The sequence below is a fragment of the Macaca thibetana genome, chromosome 10, assembly GCF_024542745.1.
Source record: "Macaca thibetana thibetana isolate TM-01 chromosome 10, ASM2454274v1, whole genome shotgun sequence".
In the NCBI taxonomy this organism is placed as follows: Eukaryota; Metazoa; Chordata; class Mammalia; order Primates; family Cercopithecidae; genus Macaca; species Macaca thibetana.
In genome coordinates this window covers 53,685,390-53,711,717 of record NC_065587.1, presented here as the reverse complement: position 1 = coordinate 53,711,717, position 26,328 = coordinate 53,685,390, and the positions used below count along the sequence as shown (strand labels likewise).

General features: G+C 50.5%; 2 protein-coding genes across 3 annotated transcripts in view; both read right to left on the bottom strand.

Moving 5' to 3' along the window:
- The window catches only part of NCOA5 (nuclear receptor coactivator 5), a 255,054-nt gene that overhangs the window by 186,348 nt on the left and 42,378 nt on the right, over nucleotides 1-26,328 (bottom strand). The gene's annotated exons all lie outside the window — the stretch shown is intronic.
- CDH22 (cadherin 22) overlaps nucleotides 1-26,328 on the bottom strand; it is a 132,911-nt gene that overhangs the window by 71,868 nt on the left and 34,715 nt on the right. Inside the window, exon 2 of one of the 2 annotated variants that reach the window (XM_050806456.1) lies at nucleotides 4,709-5,364. In XM_050806456.1, coding sequence (XP_050662413.1) covers nucleotides 4,709-4,966 — 258 coding nt within the window. In that variant the 5' untranslated portion in view covers nucleotides 4,967-5,364. Of the gene's footprint in view, nucleotides 1-384; nucleotides 1,043-4,708; nucleotides 5,365-26,328 lie in introns of those variants that run through there. The other variant, XM_050806458.1, reaches the window with a different exon arrangement.

Genomic DNA, 26,328 nt, shown 5'->3' with positions numbered 1-26,328 from the left:
AATCCTGCCGTATATCTAAAATAGATCTCACCGCCTACAGGAGTTGGTCATAAGTGCTGACCCCATAACTCTATCTTTTTTTAAAAAAATTAAAAATCCTACAAAATCCACATCCAGCTGACAGAAGCCTCGGGGGAAATTACCGTTCGGAAAAGGGATTAGTCAGAGTACCCAGATTTTATGGAAATGCTGGGAGGTTGCTTTGAGGGTGGGTGTCGTGAGAAGGTCGGGGAGAGGTGGGCCAGGGTTGCCAATGGGGGCAGGGCCGCAGAAGGAGCTGTTCGTGTGGGGTCTGGGTGACAACCGCGGGGCCCAGCAGTTCCTGTGGGTGCTGACAGAAGCCTGGCGGCGAGTGATGGAGGAGGTGGTTGTAAAATAGGTTACCGTCGGGCGCCTGGGGTTCACTCTGCGGATGGTGCTGTTGCTAAGCTACCTTTAGAATTCGACAAGGACGGATGCTCCGAGCGGCTCCCTGGGGTGGGGGAAACCAGGAAGCAGTGAATTAACTGAAACCGTGGTGAAGTCCTTTCTTCCTGAAGAGTGAGAGAGCGTGGTATGAGAGTGTGTGTTTGCATTCACGTGTGTGCCCACACAAGCACTCGTACATACGAGGGACTCAGCTGGAAAGGGGACAGGTGGCTTTTAAAAGCCCAAGCTCGTATTCCTAGGGTGGGGAGGGGTGGGCTAATTACAAACTTCCCCCCATTTAGTGGTAAGAAGCTATAATGTTAAGTTGCCAAAAATACTTTTTGTGATTTGGGGTGGGAGTTTCTAGTTAGATGGTACACTCAAGATGGTGGAACTCTCAATAATAGTGAGACTTACAAGGTGAGACTTAACAATAATAAAAGTGAATACTTACTGAGCACGTGCCAGGACCCAGTAAGTATTCTAGGTTCTTGATAAATACTAACTCATTGACTCCCCAAGGCCAGCCTTTGAGCTGGGTCCTAGTAATAGCCTCACTTAACAGATAAGGAAACTGAGGCACAGAGAGGGTGAATACAGTCAGCCCTCTGTATCCATGGGTTCCACATCAGTGAATGCAACCGACCAAGGATCAAAAACATTCAGAAACAAAATTGGGTCTGTACTGAATATGTACAGACGTTTTTCTTGTCCTTCTTTAACAATATAGTATAACAACTATTTGCATAGTATTTACACTGTATTAGGTATTATCAATACTCTAGAGATGATTTAAAGTATATGGGAGGATGTGCATAGGTTATGTGCAAATGCTCTGCTATTTTATATTGGGTTTTGGTATTCATGGGCGGTCCTGGAACCAATCCCCCATTGAGAGATACCGAGGGACGACTGTAAAGTGCCCAAAGTCAGGAAGATCACAAGCAACCGAGCTAGGAATTGAGCCCAGGCAGAACAGTTCCAGGTGGCCCTTTAACCACACACAATGCCACCTCTCATAAGAAAGTGCACACTGGGCAAATATTTGCAAAGAGATGAAACCTCTTCCTCCCTGGATGGAGTGCTTTTCTGGAGATGGCCTTGAGAGTAAGAGAGCAGGGCAGGGGCTCTGGGTGAAGGTGATAGAGGAGGAGGGTGACAAGTCCCAACAGTAGTGGCAAGTGTGGAGAGAGGCTGCTGGGGGAAACAGAAAGGGCCCTGGGCCCAGCACAGTGCTTGACTCCTGGCAGCTGCTTAATATGAAGCTCTTGAAGTGAGCATGGAGGTTGTGTTAGGAGACCTAGCTTCTTGGGTTGGTTCTGCAGCTATGTTGCTGTGTAGCCTTGGCATGATCTTCTCTGCCTCTGGGCCTCAGTTTCCCCTCCTTCTAATGAAGGGAGCTACAGGGCCCTCCCCTGCTTATAGACTGTGGTTCCATGAGATGGGGGTGGGGTCAGTTCATGCTGTTGAGGTGATAAAGGCTAGGTAGGGGCAGATGAAAGCGTGAGTCAGAAGCTGGTTTTCTCATCTTTTCAGGATGTGGGTGGCTGGGGAGGCTTTTGCAGAGCCCCAGCTGCTGGGCAGACAGCAGGGCTGAAGTGCCTCAGATGACCACCTCCTCTGATATTTAGGCAGATGCATCAGTCCTTTCCTGTGTCTCTGGGGTTTTCCTGGACCAAAGGCCTTTTCCCAGGTCTGAGAGTCTCAGAGGGGTCTGGAAAATCAGGCTGGGATTGGCCTCTTCTCTTTCTCTGTTGGGGGCTTAAAAGCTTCAGCTCAGGGGGCCGGGCGCGGTGGCTCACGCCTATACTCCCAGCACTTTGTGAGGCCGAGGCAGATGGATCACTTGAGGTCAGGAGTTCAAGGCCAGACTGGCCAACATGGTGAAGCCTCATCTCTACTAAAAATATAAACGTTAGCTGGGCATGGTGTAATCCCAGCTACTTGGGAAGCTGAGGCAGGAGAATCGCTTGAACCCGGCCGTGGAGGTTGCTGTGAACTGAGATCGTGTCACTGCACTCCAGCCTGGGCAACAGAGCAAGTTTCTGTCTCAAAAACAAAAACAAAAATGAAACCACCACCGCCACCACCAGCAACAAACACTTTGACTCACACAGATTCAAGTCCTGGCCATGCCACTCACCCATGACTATGACTTTGCCCTCTGTTACTTCGGTTTCTTTACCTACCGAAGGGAATGATGATTTCCACCTTGCAGTTTAAGGGTTAAGTACTTTATATGGGAATAATAAAAAACAGCAACAACAAACAAGCCGCAGGCTGAACACTTTATGTGCTCTGTTTTCTTCTTTAATCTTTAGCAACCTTAGGAAGCGGCTCTCTGAGCCCCTATTTTTACAGATGAAGAGACTGAGTGTTGGGGCAGCAAAGGAACTTGTTCAAGGTCACACAGTGAAGGGGTTGGCAGAACCAGGCCTCACACTCAGGTTTGTCTGCCTCCAAAGCCTTCATTCTTAGCGATTTCACCTTTGGCTACTACCTATCATATAGCAGCCTTGGTCACTCCATCCCCAGCCCTCACCCCATTCTACCAGCGCCACCATCTCCCACACCTGACTGGGAGTCAGGAGTCCTAAGCTCTGCCACTAGGTTGCTGGATGATCTTGAGAAGGCCTTGAACCTATCTGAGCTCTGTCTGTCAAATCCTTGCTCAGCTTAATTCATAGGAATCATTCATTCATTCATTCATTCAGCCACATGTATGGAGGGGAAAGTAGCTTTGGGCCAGGGATTACTGTGTCTAGACCAGAGAAAATCTGAGCTTCCTGCAAGGCAAACCCAAAGGTTTACATCTAGACTTTCCTTCTCTCCTTGTCAAGGATCCTGATCTCTGAGCCTCAGAACTGCCTCCCAGTTCCCAGACTCATTTAAGCACACAGGAAGTTCTGGAGTCGTCTCTGCCCACCCACATTGCTGACCAAGACTTCCTGGAAAGCTAATTGGCCTTAACAAAAGCCAGATAGTGTCCCGGGCCACCACTCCACTTTCATGCCCTACAATCACCCTCCACTTCAACACCTCAACTGCTGACAAGGCTCTGAGCAAACCAGCTATTTTCAGGCCTCCAAATCTTTGCATAGGTTACGTCCTCTTTCCCACCAGCCTGATGAACTCCTACACCTACGTCAAAACCCAGTTCAGGTGTTTTCTCTTCCATGAAGAGACATGACAAAATATACTATTTAATGATTGCCTACTCAGTGCCCAGTGCTGACTCGTGAAGCTTTTTATGCACCAGGGTGCCTCTGCCACTCTGGGGATCCCCAAACTGGCAGAGGCTGAATCTCACTCGCCTTTTCTCCCCAGCATCACACCCGGGCCCCACAAGGGGCTCAGGAATCGAATGGATGAATAAAAGTCCTTCTCAGCTTCTTATACTTCTGTGGCACAGATCTTCAGCCAGATTTACCAGCATTTACTCAGAGAGTTTGAGAAAGTAGTTTCATTCATTCATTCATTCATTCATTCACTTAATAAACCGTTTGCAAGCAATGTCTGTGCTAGGCACGGGGGATTTCATGGCCAGCAAAACAAACATGGTCTAATAGGAAAGACACACATTAATTGCACAATCAAACAAACACATGCATAATTAAAGTGTTATGAAGGAAAGATGCTGGGACCTCAAGGGGGATGTGACAGCAGATCTGTCCTAGTCTGGTGTGGGCAGGAAGGGTTTCTCTGAGAAAGTGGCCTTGGAGCTGTAGTGTGAGTGTAAGGTCATCCGTGAAGGAGCAGGAAAGAGCAGTTCAGCGGGAGAAACAACTTAGGCAAAGGGGCAGTGGCAGGAGTGTGCATGGGGCATTGACTGACTTTCAGAGCAGCAACAGAAGGGCAGTGAGGCTGAAACTCAGAGAGTGTGGCAGGAGATGAGGCTGGAGGAGGAGCCAGATCTTTGTAATCAATGGATAGATGGATAGAATTTAGGCTAGACCCCAAGTGCATAGGGAGCCGCTGAAGAATTTTAAGCAGAGTGGCTAGAGTATGTAGAGTAGAGAGGACCGGATTTGCAAACTCGTTCCTAAATCCCGCATGCATCTAGCTACAGGATGGGCTGGGATTGCCTGCTGGGCTCTCTCTAAGATGAGGGGGAGGAGAGGAGGCCATGGGGCAGAGTGGGAGTGGGGCTCTGGACTCCCTTATCAGTCTTTGGCCAGGGAGCAGAAGGAGGCACATGAAAAGTGGATTTAAAAGGAAAGGTGAACTAGGGTTTCTTGTATCTACCAGTGGGTGTCCTCAGGGTCCTGGGATCTGGAGTTGGAGTGGGGCCCCACTTTACCTTGCCCACGTACAGGGGCTCCGTGCCCGTGTACTCCTCCACCACGAAGAACTGGTTCCACACCCAGCCGCGTTTGACGCGGCCGGCTCCCAGCGCGCCGTCCTGCCGAGCTCCGGGCGCCGACGGCGCGGGCGTGCCCGCTGCCCACAGGCGCCCCAGCAGCGTCGGCGGCGGCGGCAGCAGCAGCAGCAACAGCAGTAGCGCGGGGGACAGCGCGGCTCCCGCCCGGAGCCCCCTACCTTCGGGCCTCGGCCTCATGCTTGGCCTGCGCGGGGCCGGGGCCCAGGAGCATGGACGGGAGGCACCAGGGCGCCGCTGCTCCGTCGCACAACGATGCGGCGCCGTGTCACATGGTGGCCTCAGCGCGGCCGCCGGGATGTCGCCCCCGACGGGGCACCCGGACAGGCCCGCGGCCCTGAACGCCGCCCAGCCTCGGGGGTGCCCGGCTGGAGGGGGAGGGGGCGCGGCCGCATCCGGGGCATGGACAGCCCCCGGGGTCCCCGCCCGCGCCCCCCTCGCCGCGTGGCGTGCGGATCACCAGGCAGCGCCTGGACAGCTCCAGAGTCGGGGAAGCGCCATGGTTCCTGCGCAGAGAGGATGCGGGTTGAGGCCGGCAGATCCTGCCAGGATTAGGGGCCTTCCCCTTCCATCAGGAGCTGCAAGAGAAACAAGAAAACATCAGATGGGGCTTCTGTGTAGTGGGGTGGGCAAGTTGAGTCTATCTTTCCTCTTGTAGGTACTAACTAAACACCTTCTGTATGCTGGTACTGTGCAGGGTGGGACAGGCACCATAGCGACTCACAGTGGTCCCCTCTTCTTGGAGCCCATAGTCTAGTAGGCGCCCTCTCCCGCACACCGCAGCCTCTCCTTTCACCTGGCATCAGACACCCCTGCTCTCCCAACCTCCTGCGCCTTTCTCACAGCCCCTCCCCAGCTCAGCCTTCATGCCCACACAAGCAGAGACCCTAGTAGGTGGCGCCCCTGACCTGGCTGACGATGTCTCCAGCCCTACTCAGCCCCCAGAAATCCCCCACCCCAGGTGCTTCTAGATGACATCTTCAAGAGCCCCCAAGACCCAGGCCTCCTCGGTGCACAGAAGTCCAGCACCCAGCCCACTACCCAATACGCCTGCCTTCCTATCCATCGCGGCACAGACAGGTCATTCCATCTGAAACAAGCACCAAAGGAAGGCCCTCTGATGTGCTCCTACCCCCACACCAGCTTCTAGGGATAGAGCACCTGGGTCCCAGAGGGCCTGGCTTGGAGACACCCCCAGTGACTCCAGGCAGGGTCACAACCCCTCTGAGGTTGCCTCTGGTGCCTCCACATGACCCCAGAAAACATTTCTTTCCCACAGTCCCAGAGACACCTTTCCTCCCCACTCCTGGGCCAGCCTGCCGTCCCCAGATCCATCCATCTCTCCTCCCCTCTCTCCATCAGATCCTGCTTTCAGCAGGAAAGGATCTGAGGGACTAACGCCTACTCAAGCCATAATGATGAATAATGGCTTAATGTGGGTGTTTACAGGGGACAGCGATGCTGCTTAATGGAGGAATTTCAGGCCCAGAGAGGAGTGCATGGAGGTGAGGGGCTCAATCCTCACTTGTTCTTCCCCTGAGTCCAGTTCAGCTCAGTGCAACAGCTCAGTTCCACCAAGCTTCAACTTTATGCCAGGTTAGGCCGGTTGCCAGGGACAAGGTAAATAAGCTCACAGTTTAGTGGGGTGGAAGGTGAAACCCTTCTTAAAACAACCTAAATGCCAGGTGGCATGTGATCAGGGCTATAAAAGTGTCTGTGTATGGACAACCTGAGACCTGTGGGGCTCAGGGAAGGGACTGAGCTCTGGTGTTTGGAAAGGGAAGGTAGGCGGGAGACAATCAGGGCTACTTCTTGGAGGAGGTGGCATCTGAGCAGATGGGAAGAAAAGGTGGGCATTTCAGGCAGAGGAGTGTGCATGATGGCTGAGTGGTCTGGCCAGTATGGGGAGTTAGATTGTGAACAGGGGTGTGTGTTTGGGCAGATCGTGTGTAGCAGGGTCAGGGTCGGGGGCTGACCTGGCCCTAGCCAGATCTTCCTGAGAACAAAGGAAGTGGCCTGACTCTAGTGAGGAAGAAATGCAGACCACCTTCTTTTTTTGTTTTTGTTTTTGTTTTTTTTTTTTTTTGAGACGGAGTCTCGCTCTGTCGCCCAGGCTGAAGTGCAGTGGCCGGATCTCAGCTCACTGCAAGCTCCGCCTCCCGGGTTCACGCCATTCTCCTGCCTCAGCCTCCCAAGTAGCTGGGACTACAGACGCCCGCCACCTTGCCCAGCTAGTTTTTTGTATTTTTTAGTAGAGACGGGGTTTCACCGTGTTAGCCAGGATGGTCTCGATCTCCTGACCTCATGATCCACCCGTCTCAGCCTCCCAAAGTGCTGGGATTATAGGCTTGAGCCACCGCGCCCGGCCGCAGACCACCTTCTTTAACCCAGCATCACAGTGGGCAATGCCCATCCCTTTAACTCATGGGAATCACAACTCTGAAAGTTGTCTTATGCCTATTTTGCAGATGCCTAATTCCCCAGTGCTTTTTTCTAGCATCTGCGCCAGAAAATCTTTATGGAAGGAGTTTCAGGGTGGGGAGTCATCGCTGGAAAGTGAGGGTGATAGTGAGGGGGTTAAACTGTAGTTCTGGGCTGTGACAGTGGGAAAACGTCCACACTCCATAGGTAGGAATGGAGGGAGGGGTCTGGAACATGCTGTTCCCTCTTTCCCTATAGGCCCAGCCTGAACTCATGGGGTCAGGAGGACCCATGATCCTGCTGTGAACATACCCTGCCTGGGTGTAGAATGACTTCTATGGACCTGGGCACCAGGCTCCCCAACCCTGACAGCTCTGTTCTGCAAGCCCTGCTCTGTGCTGCCGCCTCCAGGGATCTGGCTTTGATTCCCCACATTACGACCTGGGTTGGTTGTAATGAGGCTGGAGTTGTGGGTGAGGAGGAGGTGCCGCTCCAAAGTCTTCATTTCCTGGAGCGTAAGGTTTCCCTGTGTGCACCATGGGAACTCTTCCCCCAACTCCAACAAGCAGCTCCAGGGCCCATCACAGCCCTATAGGGATGCAGAGGAGGGGAGAGGCTGAAGGGAGAGAGAATTTGGAGGGAGGCTGCTGCCACTTCTGGAGAGGGCTGTGGAGGTCGATGGAGCGGCATGTCAAGGGGAGATCTGCCAGTGTTTGCAGGCACCCAGCTGTTGCTCTCCTTCCCTCCTTTCCTTTATTTCTTTGTTTCTAACACCTTTTACAAGGATGGGAGGCTCTGAGATTCATTCAGTCACCAAACATGAGGGTCTGCTACAAGCAGGGAGACAGAACAGCGTTTTATCTTTTCACTCATTCATTTATCGAACATACGTTAACAATCACTTTCTGTTTAAGACAGCAAGATGCAATCAGTTATTCAGCGATCTATCAGCAAAGAGATGCTTTTCTTCTGGTTATTCCTTCACTCTTTCCACATATATTTACCAGCACTTCTCTAATGCCAGTCCGTGTACTGGGCACTGGGGACATAGCAATAAAAAAATGAAGTACTGGCCGAGAGTGGTGGCTTGAGCCTGTAATCCCAGCATGTTGGGAGGCTGAGGCGGGTGGATCACTTTAGGTCAGGAGTTCGAGACCAGCCAGGTCAGCATGGTGAAACCCCATCTCTACTAAAAATACAAAAATTAGCCAGGCATGGTGGTGGGCATCTGTAATCCCAGCTACTCGGGAGGCTCAGACAGGAAATTCACTTGAACCTGGGAGGTGGAGGTTGTAGTGAGCCAAGACCGCGCCACTGCCCTCCAGCTTGGGCGACAAAGTGAAACTCTATCTCAAAAAAAAAAAAAAAAAAAAAAAAAAAAAAAAAAAGTCCTAGTCTTTGTGGAACCGACCTCCTCTAACAGATAATAGAGGAATTAATCTACAGTATAATTTCAGGGAGTGGTAAACATTGAGAAGAAAAGTAAAGAAGGAGGAAGTGGAGAGAGAATGATGGAAGGAATGGAGTGAGTGCGTTGTTAAAGATACGATATCAGGAGGGAGGGCCTCTCAGAGGAGGTGGCATTGGGCCAAGTCTGGAAGGATAAGAAGGAGCTGTGCACAAAATAGTTCCACACAGAGGGAACAGCCTGTGCAAGGGTCCAGAGGGTGGAATGAGCTGAGATGGCATTTGCAGCTAAAGTGCAGGACACATCTGGACATGTGGAGTTTGGGGTGTTGGGGAGGAGAAGGCACTCTTGGTAGAAGAGCTGTCCAAGGCAAAGGCCTGGAGTCAGATCCCCACTTTATATATTTTTAAAATTGTATTTATTTATTTTTGAGACGGAATTTCTTTCTGTCACCCAGGCTGGAGTGCAGTGGCGTGATTTCGGCTCACTGCAACCTCTGCCTCCCCGGCTCAAGCAATTCTCCTGCCTCAGCCTCCCAAGTAGCTGGGATTACAGGGTGCATGCCACCACACCTGGCTAATTTTTTAATTTTTAGTAGAGATGGGGTTTCACAGGCTGTTCTTGAACTCCTGACCTCAGGTGATCCACCCACCTGGGCCTCTGAAAGTGCTGGGATTACAGGTGTGAGCCACCGTGCCTGGCCAAGATCCCCACTTTAGAGAGAGGGAAAGTAGAGCCCAGGAGGACTCTATCAAGCCTACTTTGTAACAAAGCGGTGCCTCGAACCTGGCACTTGGACTCCCCAGGCATAAGGCATCTCCGGGGAATGGGAAAAAATGCACCTCTAGGTGACTGCAACCCAGTGTCGGAGTCACCACTGGCAGGGCAAGCCTGCCCCCACTCGTGAGGGCACAGTCTGCACTATTGTTTGAGGGTGGAGCCCTGGCCCTCCCATCCTCACCTCTCCCTCCCGCTCCTGGCCCTTCATACCTCAGCCTACAGGTCCTCCCTCAGGCATCTTGGCTAGGTGCCCTGGCAGCCTGCCAACTCTTCACTGCTCTGCACAGCCCTGCTAGGGCTGCCACAGACATGTCGGCCTCCTCCCTCCCTTCCTCCCTTCCTCCTTTTCTTGCTCCAGCTGCTTTTCCTGAATGGATGGTGACTACAGGACCCTGTCCTGGCATTCAAAGTCAGTCCAGGGAGGCAGCTGTGGAGTCCTGCAGCCGCATTCAGCCCTCCTGGGAACCCCTCCCATTAGACCTGGGGCATGTTGGTGGCCTTCCCTGGTCCTCAGGTCTCAGCCTACTGCACAGAGCTGTTTAATCCCAAATGAAATGAAAAACTGAGCCCAGGCCTGGCTCAATTAATTTTGGCTCTGCCTGTCCACACTTCAGCCTCACCTCCTATAATCTGTCCGTCTGCCCAGGGGTCTACATATATGCCTATGGCTTCTATGTGCATGCGAACATGTGTCTGCAGTCACTTACGTGACTGAGTGTGCATGAGGATTTAATGTACATTCCTTCATTTCACAAATATTTATGAGTTTCCACTCTGTGTTGTTCTAGGCACAGCAAAAAGAAACAGGTACAGTCCTTGCCAGGTGGGGACACGGGCAATAAACAAATAACTTGTCAGACAATGGCAAGTGCAGTGGAGAAAGCAAAGCAGAGTAAGGGGCAGGAAGTTCTGGGGATGGTGGGATTTGCTGTTTATCCATCTATCATCATTATTACAAATGATCAATTATGCAGGGTAGCCAGGGAAGGCCTTGTCATTAAGATGAGATTTGAACAGAGATCTGAAGTGAGGGACAGAGGGGTTGTGCACAAAACTGGGAGAAGAGGGTTTCAAGCTGAGGCAACAGCAAGTACAAAGACCCTGAGGTCAGCAGCACGTGTCTAGTGGGAAGGAGGAACATGAGGGGGTCCCGTGTTGCTGAAGTGGAGTGAGTGCAGGGGAAGCAGCAGCCGATGAGGTCAGAGAGGGTGGAGGTGTAATCAGAGCCTACAGGCTCTCTTGGGTTTTTACTGTGAGTGAGATGAGACCCCTAAGAGGGTTTGGGCAGAGGAGTGACATGATCTGACTTATGTTTTAAAAGATCATTCCGGGCTGGGTGCAGTGGTTCATGCCTGTAATCTTAGCACTTTGGGAGGCTGAGACAGGAAGATTCCTTGAGGCCAGGGGTTCAAGAGCAGCCTGGGCAACGTATCAAGATCCTGTCTCTACAAAAAACTATTAAAAATATTAGCCAGGAAAGGTGGCATGTGCCTGTAGTCTCAGCTACTTGGGAGACTGAGGCAGAAGTATTGCTTGAGCCCAGGAGTTCAAGGCTGCCATGAGCTGTGATCACACCACTAACACTCCAGCCTGGGCGACAGAGTGAGACTCTGTCTCTAAAAGAAAAAAGAAAAAAAAAAAAAAGTCCAGGCACGGTGGTTCATACCTGTAATCTTAGCACTTTGGAAGGCTGAGGCAGCTGGATCATTTGAGCCCAGAAGTTTGAGACAGCCTGGACAACATGGCAAAACCCTGTCTCTAAAAAAAAAAAAAAGAAAAATTAGCTGGGTGTGCTGGCATGTGCCTGTAGTCCCAGCTACTCAAGAGTCTGAGGTGGAAGGATCACCTGAGCCTGGGGAAGTCAAGGCTGCAATGAGACATGATCACGCCAGCCTGGGTGACAATGAGGCCTTGTCTCAAGAAAAAAAAAAAAAAATCACGCTGGCTGGCTATTGCGTTAAGATAGGCAGATGCTGGGGTTGGGAGGGGCCTATGGGAATATTTCAATAATCCGGCAGAGGACTAGTCAGGGGCTTTGATCAAAGGGGAGCAGTGGAGATGCTGGGCCGCAGAATATGTTGATGGGTCAGAAATGGGGTTCATGGGAAGACAGCAACTGAGTGTGGCCATGCCCTCAGCCTGGGTAGAGGCAATGATGGTGTTTCCTTTCATTCAGAGTTGAAGACGGCAGGAAGAGCAGATTTGGGGGTGGTCAGGAACTGACTTTGATGTGTTACAATCAGTTTTTGGACAGGTTACACCCCAAATCTCTGTTAGGCATAAAGCAGAGATGCAGAGCAGGCTTCTGTGCCTATGGCCAGGAGTTCAGGGGTGAGGTCCTGCTGCAGGTAGCAATTTGGGAATTTGAGTGGCATGTAAAGTTGAGACTGGGTGAGAACACCAGGGAGTGACTGTTGATGGAGAAGAGATCTGGGGACTAAATGCTGGGGGACCACAGCTATAGTGATCCAGGAGATGAGGAGGAAACAGCAAGAGACTGACAGAGAGAAGGGGAGGGAAAGGGAGACATTCTGGGAGCCAACAGAAGAAAGTGCTATAGGGAGGGAGTGGTGAACTGTGCCGAATGCTGCCATTGCAGGGTAAGCGTCTGTCCAACTGTGCCTGGGACAGCTCCACGGCATAACTGTTAACAATGTCCCCCAGTTTGGATGATAAATCATGTGATCCTACTGACAGGTCAGATGTGGACTTTGACTTAACCATTGGAGTTAGTGGGGCGGAGGTCACTAGAGACCTTGCTGGCAGCGATCTGGTGGAGTGGTAGGTGCACACGCTTGACTGGAACAGGTTCAAGAGAACCGGGAGGAGGGAAGGTGGGGACATGTGTGGGTGGGTGACGGCCCCTCTTGGGATTTGTGAAGGTTCATTTGCCTGCCCCCGCCCCCCAACCTCATCCCAGTAGAGATGGCTCAAGACAGAGGCTCAGGACACAAATCAGCATACACGTAATGCAACCAGGGCAGCTTCAGCTGTGTGGGGAGGGCCAGAAGAGCCCCCTTCCCCCTGCATCCCCTCCTGTACTCTTCCCATCTCTCCTGCCACAGGGCCCAGCCAGACAGGTGAGTCTCTGTCCTTGCCCAGGCTCCCGTGACTTGGCAGATCCTCGCTGCTCCTGCCTTGGGCTGGGTTCCTCTAGCGGGTATGGGAAGAGGAGAGCAGCCCCAACCCTGGGTGTGCTCCCTGTCTCCCAGCTCCCCAACAGCCTCGGGGAGAGTCCCACAGCTCCAGTCTCTGGCAGTCACCGAGTACCTGCTGTGCTCTGGGTCCTGTCGAGGCTCTGTCACTCTGGGGGACACACAGAGGAGGCAGGCACGATGCGAGAAATATTAACGACTTGAGGCAGCATAGACATCAACCACCCTGACTGCAGGGTCCCAGGGGCCAAGGAGAGGGCAGGTCCAGGAGATCCCTGTGGTAGGGGCTAGAATGACAGGGTCAGGTGATCTTCAGGGGGTTTGGAACAGCGTCTATTTACTAATAGTGATGAAGCATTTCCATACACATTACAGCCACACTACGTGTACTTGACTCTTAGCCCTGGAAATAGGCCAGATGTGATACCTGCTCTCAAGGCAGTCACAGCCTACGGTAGAGATGTCCATTCCTTAATTCATTCATTCCACAAACTCTTACAGAACATTCCCTAGTAAGACAGACAGACCGTTAGGTACTCTTGGGATGATGGAAACCTAGAGGCATAATTCTCCCAAAGAGCTCACCATCTAGAGGGTGGCAACAGCCATTCAGCATTTACAGTATACCTCACGTGTACCATTTTCTCATTTATCCTTTCAATGAACACTTATTGAACTACAGGGTACCAGATTCTGTGCTGGGTCCTTGGCAAGTTTCACAAAGGAGCCTTAACAGGTTTGTGGCCAAGTTACCAGATTCCAATGAGAGAAATCACCGGCAGTTGCTCATTTATCAGGGAACTAAAATCTAGTGAAGACCTACTATGTGCCACATCACGTGTAAGTGCTCTGCAAATTAAATGCACGTGCTCAAAGATGAGCAGGAGAGACCAATATTTTTTTAAACCCAAACAAAAAAATCCCACAACAAAAAATAAAACCACGAAAATGGAAAGTATAGAAAACTCATGCACAGATGTGAAGGCTCAGAGGAAGAGCTCCTATCTCCTTGGGTAACCATGGAGGGCTGCCTGGACGAGGGGGGCATTGGAGCTGATCCTTGAAAGGTGAAGAGGATTTGGACACAGGGAGATGAAGTAGGAAATTACCAGAAGAATGAGCATGAGCAGAGGAAACCTAGGACATGAATGGGATACAGTGAATAGTGTAGTCTGGCTGGGTTTTATGGTGTATAAAAAGAGTAATGATTGGTACCAAAGTTATCAAAAGAAAAAAGAACAAAAATGAAATGAGAAAAAAAGAGTTATGGGAAATACAAAAGACATGGCTGGCTGCAAACAGCCAATTCATCCCTCATCCTTCTTTCTTGTTTCAATTTCATTTCAGTATTTGCCCTCAGCTCAGCCATGTGCTCAGTCCCTCCTCTGTTAATAGTAACTAGTCTAAACCAATAGGACCCAGACCCCTCTCCCCACCAGCAATTGATTTAGAAAGTATTATGTGACACAATTCTGGTCAGTGAAATATAAAAGTATATCTTCTGTGGGCTTCTGGGAAATTTTTATTATTCTTAAAAAAGAGATGCCTTAAGGAGGACCTTTTTGTTTTCTGCATGTGGAAATAGGTGATGGCTGGTGCAATAGCAGCCACTTTTGGATGATGCAGGGAACCACACCAAGAGGCCAAAGAGGCCTACTAAGAAAATACAGAACAATCTGTGTCCTTGAAGATGTTTTTGAACTACTGAATTAAGCCACCTGGGGTCTTGAATCCACTTCCAGCCTCCACTTCCTCCAGACTCTCTTTCTCTTTTCCCTGAACTCCCTCAGGCCTGTCTGGCTGTGTCTCCCTTTGGGGCTTGCTGTCAGCTGCAATGGCAAACTTCCGAAAGACAAAGACCACTCCTACTCCTCTTCCATGCCTTTCCCCATTCCCACACACATACCTGGCAGAGCTAAGCACAGAACTGGGGCCTGGGAGGGAGTCAGGAGAGGCTTGCTCCAGACAGACTTCAGAGGCTGGTCGGGTAATATGACTTTCCCTGTCACTGGGGAGTTGCCAGCTGTGGGCATCACTGCTGCTGCCTGTACTTCCGGAGTCTGGTTGGATGGCCAGCATGTCCTTTCTTGATTTCTCAATGCCCTGGCATCGTCACTGCCAAGGCTGTATGACTGCCAGCTTGGTGGCTCCAGGCTCTCCCTTGTCATCTGTCTTTCCCCCTGGGGACAGGGGAAGGTATTCTTATCCTACTTGTCATGGGATTTGTGTCCTCTCACTCTGCCAAGACCAAGAAGAGGGGCTGCACAGAGCAACCCCCAGACAGAACAAAGTAGAACAGATTTTGTGGTGCTGCCTGGGGCTTTGGCACCCCTGCCTCCTCCCCCAAATTCCTGATAATCTCTTAACATTCAGGGGACCTAAGACCACGAGATCCAAAGTCAGACCACAGTTTGAGTTCCAGTTCCATTATTTTACTCTATGTGTGACCTTGGTAATTTGCTTCATTTCTCTGAGTCTCAGTTTTCTCATTTGAAGAATGGGGATAATAGTACTTACCTCCCAGGGCCAACATAAGGAGTAAGCGAGATGAGGCATGTGAAGGAATCTGTGGTGTTTGGCAATAAATGTTAGTGAATGTCGTCAGAATGACTAGTGTTGTTATTACTATTTCTGGTCCCTGGACAAATACTACTGGACCCTATTATGCACAAAGTATCCTGGCCAGGTAAGGAGAGTTTAGAGAACTTCATCCTCTCAGCCATTTATTTATTCACTCACGTATTTATTTAACAACTGTGCTAATCAGGCCTATAGTGCAGCCTGAGTCAAGAAGAGTGAAGAGTTGCACAGGGTGTGGGCGTTGCCTCCTGCTCCAGCACCAGACTCAGGCTGGGGGAAAGGGTAGTTCAGGAAGAGGCAGCTCATTCATCTGTTCATTCCTTCACTCACTCACTCCTCCCAACACACCTGGCTTGTATGTGGCCTCTCTCCACGCCTGCCTGGCTTCCAGGGCTGCCAGTGGGAGCGGTGCCTGACAGTCTGGCTCCTGTCTGCCCCCACTGAGTCCCAAGGGCACTGTGCCTGCTGGATCTTGAGCCCAGAGCTCTCTGTGCTTGGCTGCCGTCTTCTCCCTGGGGGAAAATTATTTCTACCAGCTCAGTGCTCTCCTTTTGGGCCAGAATAGCTCCTGGTGTAATGCAGGAGCTACTGAGGCATGGAGGGGTGCTGGGAAGATCCACTTTGTCTCTGCTCACCTCTCAATGCCTCCTACCCCAAGGTACAAGGCACGATGGAGCCACAAATGAAGGAGGCAAACAGTTACTGCCTCAGCGTGCCTGCAATTCACATGAGCATGTGTGAGGCTGAACACACACATGCATGTGCATCACTGATGTGTGCAGGGGCAGCATGCACATGTACCACATCCCAGCACCAAGGACAGCTCCCTGCACACACTAGGTGCTCAGTAAGTGTGGAGCGAGAGACTAAATGGGGGTCTGCTCTTCGTGTGCTGAGCCCAAGGGCTATTTCTGGGGTCTGTGAGTGATGCACGTGTAGTGTTTGGATGGAGGGTGTTTGCATCTCTGAGTGTATTTGTGTGGGGGGGAGGGGGGTGGTGGAGTGGGAGCAGGATATCCCAAAGTTTCTGGGCTTGGTAGCTGAACATCACCCAGGGAGGCAAAGGTGGAAGGTCAGGGGAGAGGGGATGATCAGAGCTGGGGTCTTATGCACCCCATATACACGGTCACCTCATCTGCAAAGGCTGACCCGGGGCCCCCAGTCTTGCCCCCTGCCCCAGGCTATATGCCGAACACGCTGCCGCACACGTCTTCATGAAGCCCAACTCAGTCTGGATGGTTCTCCTGTTCCAAACCTTCCTTGCTGCCTTTCCCCTTTAAGATAAAGCCCAGACTCAGGCCTAGCATTCATTCATTACTGTTTAGAGTAACGAAGGTTTTTCATGCTCAATGACTCCACACACAGCCTTTTGAGGTGGATATTGTTATTTGCTTCCATTTTTCAGATAAGGAAACTGAGACACAAAGAGTTTATGTGATGGGCCCAAGGTCACACCACTGCTATGTTGTGGAGTCTGGATTTGAACTCCAATCTGCCAGCTCCAAAGCCTGTACCTTTACCCACTACCCACGTGGCCCACTCAATGCTCTGCCTGATTGGGACCTGCCTACTCTACATCTTGCCTCTGCCTCTTTTCTCCCTGGGCAGATGGAACCACCTGCTGTTCATGACATTCATGCCTCTGGGCCTTTGCTCCTGCTGTCACCTCTGCCAACAATGCCCCTCTCCCTTGCTGTCCCACATCCAGCTCTGACTCAACGTTCGGCTCCCAGCCCCACTGCCCTCTCCTCCATGCGGTCTCTCAGCCTCCTCCCCCGACCCTGGAGAGCTCACACTTATCTAAGCCTGTGTCTCAGAATCAGGCTTTTCTTTGTCCTGGCCTCAGCACTCTGCCCACTGGCTGTGGATGCTTCATTATTGCTCTCTGTCCTCCAGCTCACACTTCAGTGCTGTGCTCAGAGTTTGCACTACTGAATGTGTGAGTGAATCCATGAAGGGCTGTGTGGATGGATAGATGAATGGAAGAACACACGGTGGGGTTGCCTGGTTACTGCTGCACCCCATCCCTCAGACTGCTCTTCTATGCTTGTTCCACTTACGGATTCATCAAATATTTATTGAGCACCTACTATGTGCCAGGCTAAGGATGCAGCAGTTAGAAAGTCAGACAAAGTCCCTGTCCCCATGGCCTTCCATTCTGTGTGTGTGTGTGTGCGCGCGCGCACGTGCATGTGTGTGTGTGTGTGTGTGTGTAGATACATTTATTCGTCCAACAACCTCACAAATAAATGCACAATTACCAACTGTGCCAAGATCTGCAAAGAGAAAGTACAAGGAACCCCCACATTTATAGGGGACACTACCTCATTTGGGATGGGTGGGGCAAGTTAGGGAACAGTTCCCTGATTGAGGGACTTGCCCAAGGTCACACAGCTAGTTAGTGGAGGATCTGGAATTCAAACAGGCACTGGCTGTGGGAGGAAAATGAGGATGGGGCAGGAGGTGCTCAGTGGCTGCTGGAAAGGACAGGCCTGCATTTGGCTCTCAGCATGAACCATGTCCTTCCCCCAAGCTACTTGAGGTGACTTAACCCAGGCCTGCGTCCCTCCTTGATAATGAAAGCTGCACAAATCATAAACGCATAGTTTAACGAAAAGTCATAAAATGAACCCATGAATCCACACTTTGAGCAAAATACTGAAAATAGTCCCCTCCTCAGAAGCTCCTATTGTGTGTCCCTTCTTGACCATAACCCACTGGTTCCTTCTGTCCTGGCTTCTATGATGACTAGTTCCTTGCATTTCCTTGTTGTCTCCCGACTATGCATTTCTGACCATCTTAGTTTAGTCTTGCTTGTTTTTGAGCTTGTATGTCATACTGAACGGTCTTTTGCATCTTGCTTCTTTTTCTCAGCTTTATGTTTGTGAGATTTGTCTTTGTTCTTGTATGTGTTCCTTTTCACTGCTGCATAGTACTCCATTCCATGAATACACCGTGACTTAGAAATCCATTCATCCATTCTCCTTTTTTTTTCTTCTTTCCCCTTTTCTCCCACTTTTCCTTCCCTTCCACCTTCTTCTCTTCTTCTTCCTACTTCTTTTCCTGTTCCACCTCCTGGTTGCCTGACCACTGTTATTCTCTTGTTCCGTCTGCTACATCTGGGGTCTATGCACACATTCACACAGATGCACAGAAACATGCATACACACACGCACACACACATACACACACACACACATACACACACACACACACACACACACTCTTGATCTCAGCTCCTCCATCCTACTGAATTATTGGAGGCCCAGAAGAACCCTCTGGGTCTCTCTCTCTCTCCCTACCCAGATTTTGGGTATGTGGCTCCAGCCAGAGGGAGGCTCTCCATGGACCTGAGTCTATTAAAGTTTAGTTTATCTGTTGCGGAGGATTCCTGGGGCAGAGACTGGGGGAATGCTACAGCAGGGTCCTTTGTCCTCACACATCCTGCCTCTACTCTAGCAGCCTTGGGGAGAAGGCCTCTCTTCCCACTCTCACCCACTCTGGGCTGGGGTGGGAACTGAGGTGGCCCCAAGTGACCTTGTGGCTGTCTGTAGGATGCACAGCTGTGTGGGGAGAGGACTGGAACCTGGGCCATTCAGGGATCAAGCCTCAACCTCAGCTCTGCTCAATGAAGGTCTCGCAAAGCAACCACCCTATGCCTGGCATTGTGTCTCACCAAGGCAGAGAAGGACCTGCAGGCTGGTGCGGGGCGGGGAGGCGGGGCTCCTAGGAGCCATTACAGAGCAGCTTTGGAGACCCCAGGTGCACGTGTGACACATTTCATCCCAGTCTCTCTTAGTCCCTTCTCTGTCTTGGAGCTGCTTTGATGATGCACATATTCGGGATGGTTAATTTTTATTGCAACCTGAGCAGATGACATTAAAGAGCCTGTCCGTTTGTGGCACAGGAGAAAGCTCTCTAGGCCGGAAGGCAAGTGGAGTAGGTTGGAGCTTGGCTTTGATCCCAAAACACTGGGTGACCTTGGGCAAGTCCCTGCCCTCGCTAGACTTCTGTACAATGGAAGGTCAAACTGCAGTTCTCAGGGCTCATCAGAGGACTAGGGTCATGCTGGTGTATAACAAGGTGGGGCTTGTTCAAAATCACATTCCCAGGCCTCTGGAGCCTCTGATTCAGTAAGGATAATAATAGTACTAACAGGAATGTCTATAGGGTGCTTTTTTTTTTTTTTTTTTTTTTTGCCATTTTCCACATGTTCTAATAGGGCGCTTTCTATGTGCCAGAGACCGTGACTTTGATGAGCAAAAAGAAGAGGCTGTACTTTTTGACCACTCTGCTAAGCACCCTCCATGGGTTACCTTGCTTCATCTGTGCCACATCTGTTTTATTATAATTGTTATGTTACAGATGAAGAAACCGGGTCACAGAGAGGTAAAGCCACTTGTCCAAGATTACAGCCAGAAAGTGGGAGAAGCCAGGACTTGAACTAGGAAAGTCTGGTGCCAGAGCCTGTCCTCGGTCTGGGATAGCTTGTAGCAGATTCTGATGTTGGCCTGAGATCCTCTGGAGCAGGTGGTCAGCAAGTTGTGGAACAGAGATGAAGCATTGTACACTAACTGTGTGCCCAGCCACAAGCCAACTGCTACATGTTTTCACAGTGATTCAACAAGGTATGTGTGAAGGGCTCATTCCCACACACAACCAGTGCGAGCTCTTATCGCTATTATTTTAGGCAGTTGTCACACCATCCTCCTGAGATGGGCTTTAGTCTCTCCAGTTACCGATGAACAAAGAGAAGTGTCAAGAAGAGAGGTGGCTTGCTGAGAACCACACGGCTACAGGCCAACTCCAAAGCAGTAGCTTCTGCCCCAGCATGCTCTGCTTCCATTCCCTGACTCAGCTCTGCAGCTGAATGGTGTCTCTCAACCTCAGTCTTTCCATCTGTGAAATGGAGGAGTTGGACTAGTGGGCTGAGTCCGGAATCCCAGCTTCTGCCCCTGACACCATGTGGGACCTTGGATGAGTTTCTTCCCTTCCTGGACCTCAGTCTTTCCATCTGTAAAAGAAGTTGCCAGTATCCTACTCCAATGCTACTTATAAACGCTGCTTTGAAACAAATCTCCTGGTGAGGGAAGGCCCTAAGTCCAGCTCCCTGGAAACAGGCCTTGAGCCAGAGCTTTACCTGTGGGAGATTCACTGTGGGAGAGCTCTCAGGAACACTGTGGCAGGGGTGAGGGAAGCAGGACCACGTGGAGAGAGAAGTTGAACTGCGATGCTGTCTCAGCAGGGGCCTCAGCTGCTCCCACAGGGAACTCTGGAGCTGGGGTGCTCCAAACTGAGCAAGGGGTCAGGCCTTTGAATCCATGTATCTACCACATATTGGACATGGGCCCCCCAATGCGCCTAAAGGCATGACTTGGGGTGAGGCAATTCATTTTGGCTGAGGGCTGTCAGCAGCTACAGGGTCAAAACCGTCCTGGGTGGTGCGATCCACTACATAAAATCTGCTAAAAACTGGGGGCCGACCTCCGCCCTGGAGACAACAGCAGGCAAGATTCGGCCTGAGCCTGGGCTTATCCAGATGGTCCTGGCCCCGCTCTGAGGGTCTGTCGCCTGCTGTGATCACAGCAGGATCAGCGCCCCAGATCTTGCTTAAAGCCTGGCGGCCACCGGCTGCCTTGCAGCTCATCTCCCGCAGCTCCCCGAGGTCCCAGCGATTATGCCACTGAAAATTCCGCTTTCATCTTGTCAACCTCGCAGTAAATTACAGGCCCGGGGAGGCGTGGGCCTCCTCCTTAAACAAGATTCAATTCCACTTAGCTGCCCCCATTCCCACCCCACACACGGGTTCCCTCCCTCCCACCACCCCGGGCTCGGGATTTATGGCCTCTCTTTGCAGGCAGCTGGTAACCATGGCAAGCTCCTTAGGGAGGCTTCAGGCTGGAGCCTCCTCAGCCCTAGACTCCAGCACGGCCGGCTGCCTTCTCCTAGAATGGGAGAGCAGAGAGGCCAGAGATGGCAGGAATGGGCTTCAGAGGCCAAGGCCGAGAGGTCATAGTAACCCCAGCAATCATGAGCACTTCAATCATGAGCACTACCACATCTGACCCTCACAATAACCATCTCCTCCATTTTATAGATGGATAAACTGGGGCCAGGCAGCATGAGGTCACTGCCAAGGTCACACATCAAGAAAGCAGTTGACTCTGGGGCTGAGGTAGCTGAAGCACTCTGGCACACTCCTTCTTTCCCCAGCGGCTGCTTTTGGATGTTCAAATCTCTCTTAGATCTCAGCCCCTGCTTACATTCCCCTAGTGATGGGGAAATCACTCCTCCCTGGTGGGCCTGTTATCTCTCTAATGATTAGACATAGTTGCCAAATAATTGATCAGGCCCTGTGACCCCTCAGAGGGGTTATTTTGACACTGAATACCCTCTGTGGTCTGGCTGCTAACTCTCTTCTGCAGACTGGTCTTTCATGGTTCACCACCACAGCAGGCTGCCTGTGGTCTCCTTGCTGCTCAGCGTCCCGCTCTGCCCCGGGTCTTTCTTATTCATTCCCATCCTGCTCCAATTACCAGCCCTGTCTCCGTTCCTATCACAGAATATCAAAGCTGGAAATCCATGACTCCGCATTTTCCTGATGGAGACAGGCCCAGAGAGGGGGTGCACTTCTCCAGTGCACAGGGTGAGCTGACAGTGTGGGTCCCAAATCTTCTGCCAGTAAGATAATAAATAGTACTGAGCATAGCTAACTTTCGTCAAGTGCTGGATAACCACCATTCTAAGCATTCACGAATGTAATCCATTTACTTCTCACATAACCCTATGAGGCAGATCCTATTTCTATTGCCACGTTGCCATGGAGACAAAGTGCAGAGAGGTGACTTGTCCAAGATCACACAGGCAGTCTGACGTCAGAGCCATGCTCCGAGCCTGGGGCTCCCCACATCGTGCACCCTCTCTCCATTCCACGTGGCCTGTTGTGGGTGGTTGTGCAGACAGAAGATGCCAAGAGGAGCCAGCCTGCCAGGGACAAGTAAGGGTGCCTGCTTCACCAGGGAAACTGGCCTGTTGCTTTTATTCTTGGGCCGGGGGCCTGAGGTCACCATTCTCCCTGCGCCAAGCCTACCCCCTGCTTTCCCCATCCACCTCCTCAGGGACTTCCAGCCTTGTGACTTCTTCCTACTGAACTGCAACCCTGGACCTCTGGAGGCAGGGGCTGAGGTCTGATTCATCTCCATACCCTAGAGCCTCACCCAGGAACCAGTATGTAGTAGGTGCTCAAAAAAGACTTGCTTTTATCCAAGGGAGTCAGGTAGGTTTGCTGCAGCAGGAGACATTTGAACCGATCCTTGAAGGATAAGTAGGGGTTCGCCATATAGAGCAAAGGGGAAAGGAATTCCAGGCAGAGGGAAGAACCTGAACAAAGTCTTGGAGGAAGGGCTCTTCAGAGAGCCTAGGGGAAGAGAGTAGGAAGGGAAGGCACAGCCAGCCTGAGCACCTTGCTACAGGGCTGGCTCTTAACTCGGAGATGGGAGCACTCATTCTGACCTGGTGGCGCCGGGAATAGATGGGGAAGGAGAGAGGGAGAGAATATTTCTCACAGGTCCTACATCTCCAGGTCAGGCCTGTTGGGGCTGCAGACTGCAGTGCAGTTTGGCCAAATCATTCACCCCAGACTGTGAGCAGGGCCCCATCTGGGGTGACAGATAGGCAGCACTGAGCCAGGCCTGAGGGGGCTTTTACTTTATCCCCTCTCCTGACAAGCGATAGAGCTGGTAGATAAGGTACCTTCTTCCTTAATCTCCACTCTTGGGCTGGAACAAGAAAGGGGGGTGAGACTGGCACCTTGTTCAAACCTGAATCCTCTTCTTCCTGAGTTTAAAGCTATGGATTCTAGCCATGGATTCTTCATGGGACTCCTTTCTCCAGGAGACACTGCCGGTATTGAAAGAAATGGAGTTCCCATACAGGGCCATACTGCAGGGGCTACGTGCAGGGGTGGTGAGACCCTAAGTCTGTGTCCATCTTTACCCCGTGGATGGAACAGTCTGGAACTCCAAGGAGAAGTTCAGGCTGGAGATATAAATCTGCAATTCATCATGTAGATGGTATTTAATGTCGATGATATTTAAGGCAGGAGCTGGGTTGATTTGGCAGTGGAACCTGGGCTGGACTTCCAGCTTTGTTGCTACCAAATGTGTGACCTTAGGCAGGTCACCTCATCCCTCGGAGCCTCAGTGCCCTGTTCTGTAAAACAGGGAACAGGAATCCCAGGTTCGTTGTGAAGCTCGAATAGATGATGAATATAAAAGTAATCCTCTGGAAAGAGTCAAGTGCTGTAACCAAGTGAGGTTTGATTATTATTCCCCACAGGCGAGAGTGGAGCAGTCATGAGAGTGGAAGATAATGAATAGCAGCTGCTGTTTGTGGAGCCTGTACCACCTGCTGGGACCACCCTGGGCTGAACCCATTGTAAACATCCATTCATCAAAGCCCCATCACAGCCCTCCAAGGTAGGCACTGTTATTGTCCCATTTTACAGATGAGGAAACACATCCATGTCCATCCTCTTTTCTTCCTCTTTGCAACAGAGGAAATGGCCCTTTTCTTGTCTGAGCCTATGCAAACCTTCCTGGAATCTGAGAAACCTTATAGTATGAATTGTCCCTTCTCCTGCCTTATTACCTTCAACCCTCTCTAAGGGGTTTGTAGGCATCAGCATTTAAACGTGCTCAAGTAGATTCCATCTTTAAAAAACAAAACCAAGCACATACCTCCCTATACTCCCCAACCCCTTCCCTTAATAGCAAAACCTCTCGGAAAACTGCCTGATCATACTCACTATCTCCTTTACTCACCTCCTACTCTTCTCAACCCACTGCCATCTGGCTTCTACTCCCAACATGCACCGAGATGGCTTACTAAGGTCACCTTGACTGCCATGTTGCTAAATCCAATGGATGTTCTCCAATCTTTATTTTACTTGACTCTCAGCAGCATTTAGAATATAAAACTAAACAACTGGGTTCCCTACTACCTCTCCAATAATGTCTTCTGTATCTCCTTTGCAGGTGAGTCCTTCTCTACCCCACCTGCAAACTCCTCACTCTTTCCCTGGGCAATCTCAACCATGCTGATGGTTTCCATTACTATCAATACTATAATGGCTCCCAAGCTTAGTATCCTCAGTCCCAACCTCTCCTCTGAAGCCCAAGGATAAACATACAGCTGCCCTCTCATGCCTCCACTTAGAGGTCTCCAAAAAACTTCAAACTCAACATGTGCCTCTTCCCTAAAACTGACTCTTCTCTGGGGTTTTCCATCTTGGTGAATGATACCCTCATCTGTCAAGTGCTCCAGGCCAGAAGGCTGGAAGTCATGCTTGGCATCTCTCATCCCTGCACCCCCAATGCGGCAATCTATTAAGTCTGGTCCACTTTACCTTCTAAATAACTCTCTAAATTGACCACTTCACATCATCCCCATCCCCATTCTAATTCCATCCAGAATTTTAAGATGACTCTTAGGTTTTTGGTTGAACACTGGATGGTGGTGTGATACTTACCACGACAGAGCAAATTTGGGGAGGAAGAGTTGGGGAGGCAGCAAGAGTTCCTTTTTGGATGTGTTATGTTTGAGATATTCCTGAGACATACATGTTGAGATGTGTCACAGACAGTGGATGAAACAGTCTGGAACTCCAAGGAGAAATCCAGGCTGGAGATATAAATCTGTAATTCATCAGCATGTAGATGATATTTAATGCTGAGGAAATGAATGAGATCACCTGGAGAGAGCTAGAGAACAGGTCCAGAAGTAAGCCCTGGGGCACACCACCATCAGAGATGAAATAGGGGAGGAGAAGGAAGCACGATGACTGAGAAGAAGCTGCCAGTGAGGTTGGAAGCCATCCAAGAGTCTGTCATGGAAACCAAGAGCGGAACTAGAGGTCAGCATGAGGAAAGCTGTTGAGAAGCAAAGTAAACTGAGGACACAGAAACGCCTCTACTAGCAGAGATTGTTAGTATCCTTGCTAAGAGTGTTGATGTCTGTCTTCCCTGCTGGGCTGTAAGTCCCACGAAACAAGGGATGTCATTTGTTTGCTCACATTGTACTGCCAGTGCTTAGCTCATTATGCATTGTTTTCTGGTGTGTCTGGTTATCTTCGACTGCATGTTGGCCATTGTACTTGAATTTTATTTTAAGGAATAATTTAAAGCCCAGGATAAAGGTATTTGTTTCTAGTGAGCATTTGCATATGGCTGTGGGTGTTACCATTCTGTGATTAAATAAAATTAAAGGCTTGAGGTCCCCTGGCATACCCAAATTGTGTGGATGAGGCTTCCAATCCATGATTTAAGGCTGGGTCATCTCTGGTTCACCCTTACCCCAAGGGTGAATCCTTTGGAGTTCCAGTTTATTTTGGTGAGAGTCTCTCACCTGATTTTCCACCTTGTTCAGGCCATGAACTTGGATTTCAATTCTCCTTATGCCGTGAGATCATCAAAAAACAAATGCAGATTTTCTAGGATCAGCAAATGCCCTCTGGACAAAAGCAGTTTCTATGCTCTCTGACTTCTCTGGGTTTCTGTTTTTCCCTCAGTTTTGACCTAATAATTCCTGGTAATTCCTTACAAAGAGTTTACTTGTCAGCTCTCTGATGCTTTAATAAGATACCTTTTATATTTTATTTAGCATTCTTAGCCCTTTTTAGCTGAAGGGTTGGCCCCAAAAACCTAGCCTCTTGTTTCTAAACACAGAAATGGCTGATCCCTAGGACTTTAGCACAGTGCATGGCACATCATTAGGGCTCAATAAATATTTGTTGATTAAATGAATGAAGGAAATCCAGGTGTCCAATGTCCCTACTCTTTCTGATGCATTGAACATCACACTCACAGGCCAAGACGCTTACAGAGCACTGTGCTCAGAGCTCCGTGAGCTGTCCAGAGAGGCAGGGCTGTGAGCTCAGAGGAGGGAAAGACCCACGTGGAATGGGGAGGGACAACAGCAGGGGGTATCAGACAGGTGAGTGCAAGGATGGAACTGCATCTTGGCAGATAAGCCACTGGGTTGGTAAAGGACTTACAGGAAGTGGACATGGTAGTAAAGGCCTGAACTCAAGGCTGGAATGTGTGAGGAATCCAAGAGCTAGGAGTGGGCAGAGAAGCAGGGACCAGCCAGGGAAAAGGGCCAAGGAAGGCCCCAGGGCCCAGTGTGAATGCAGAAGCCAA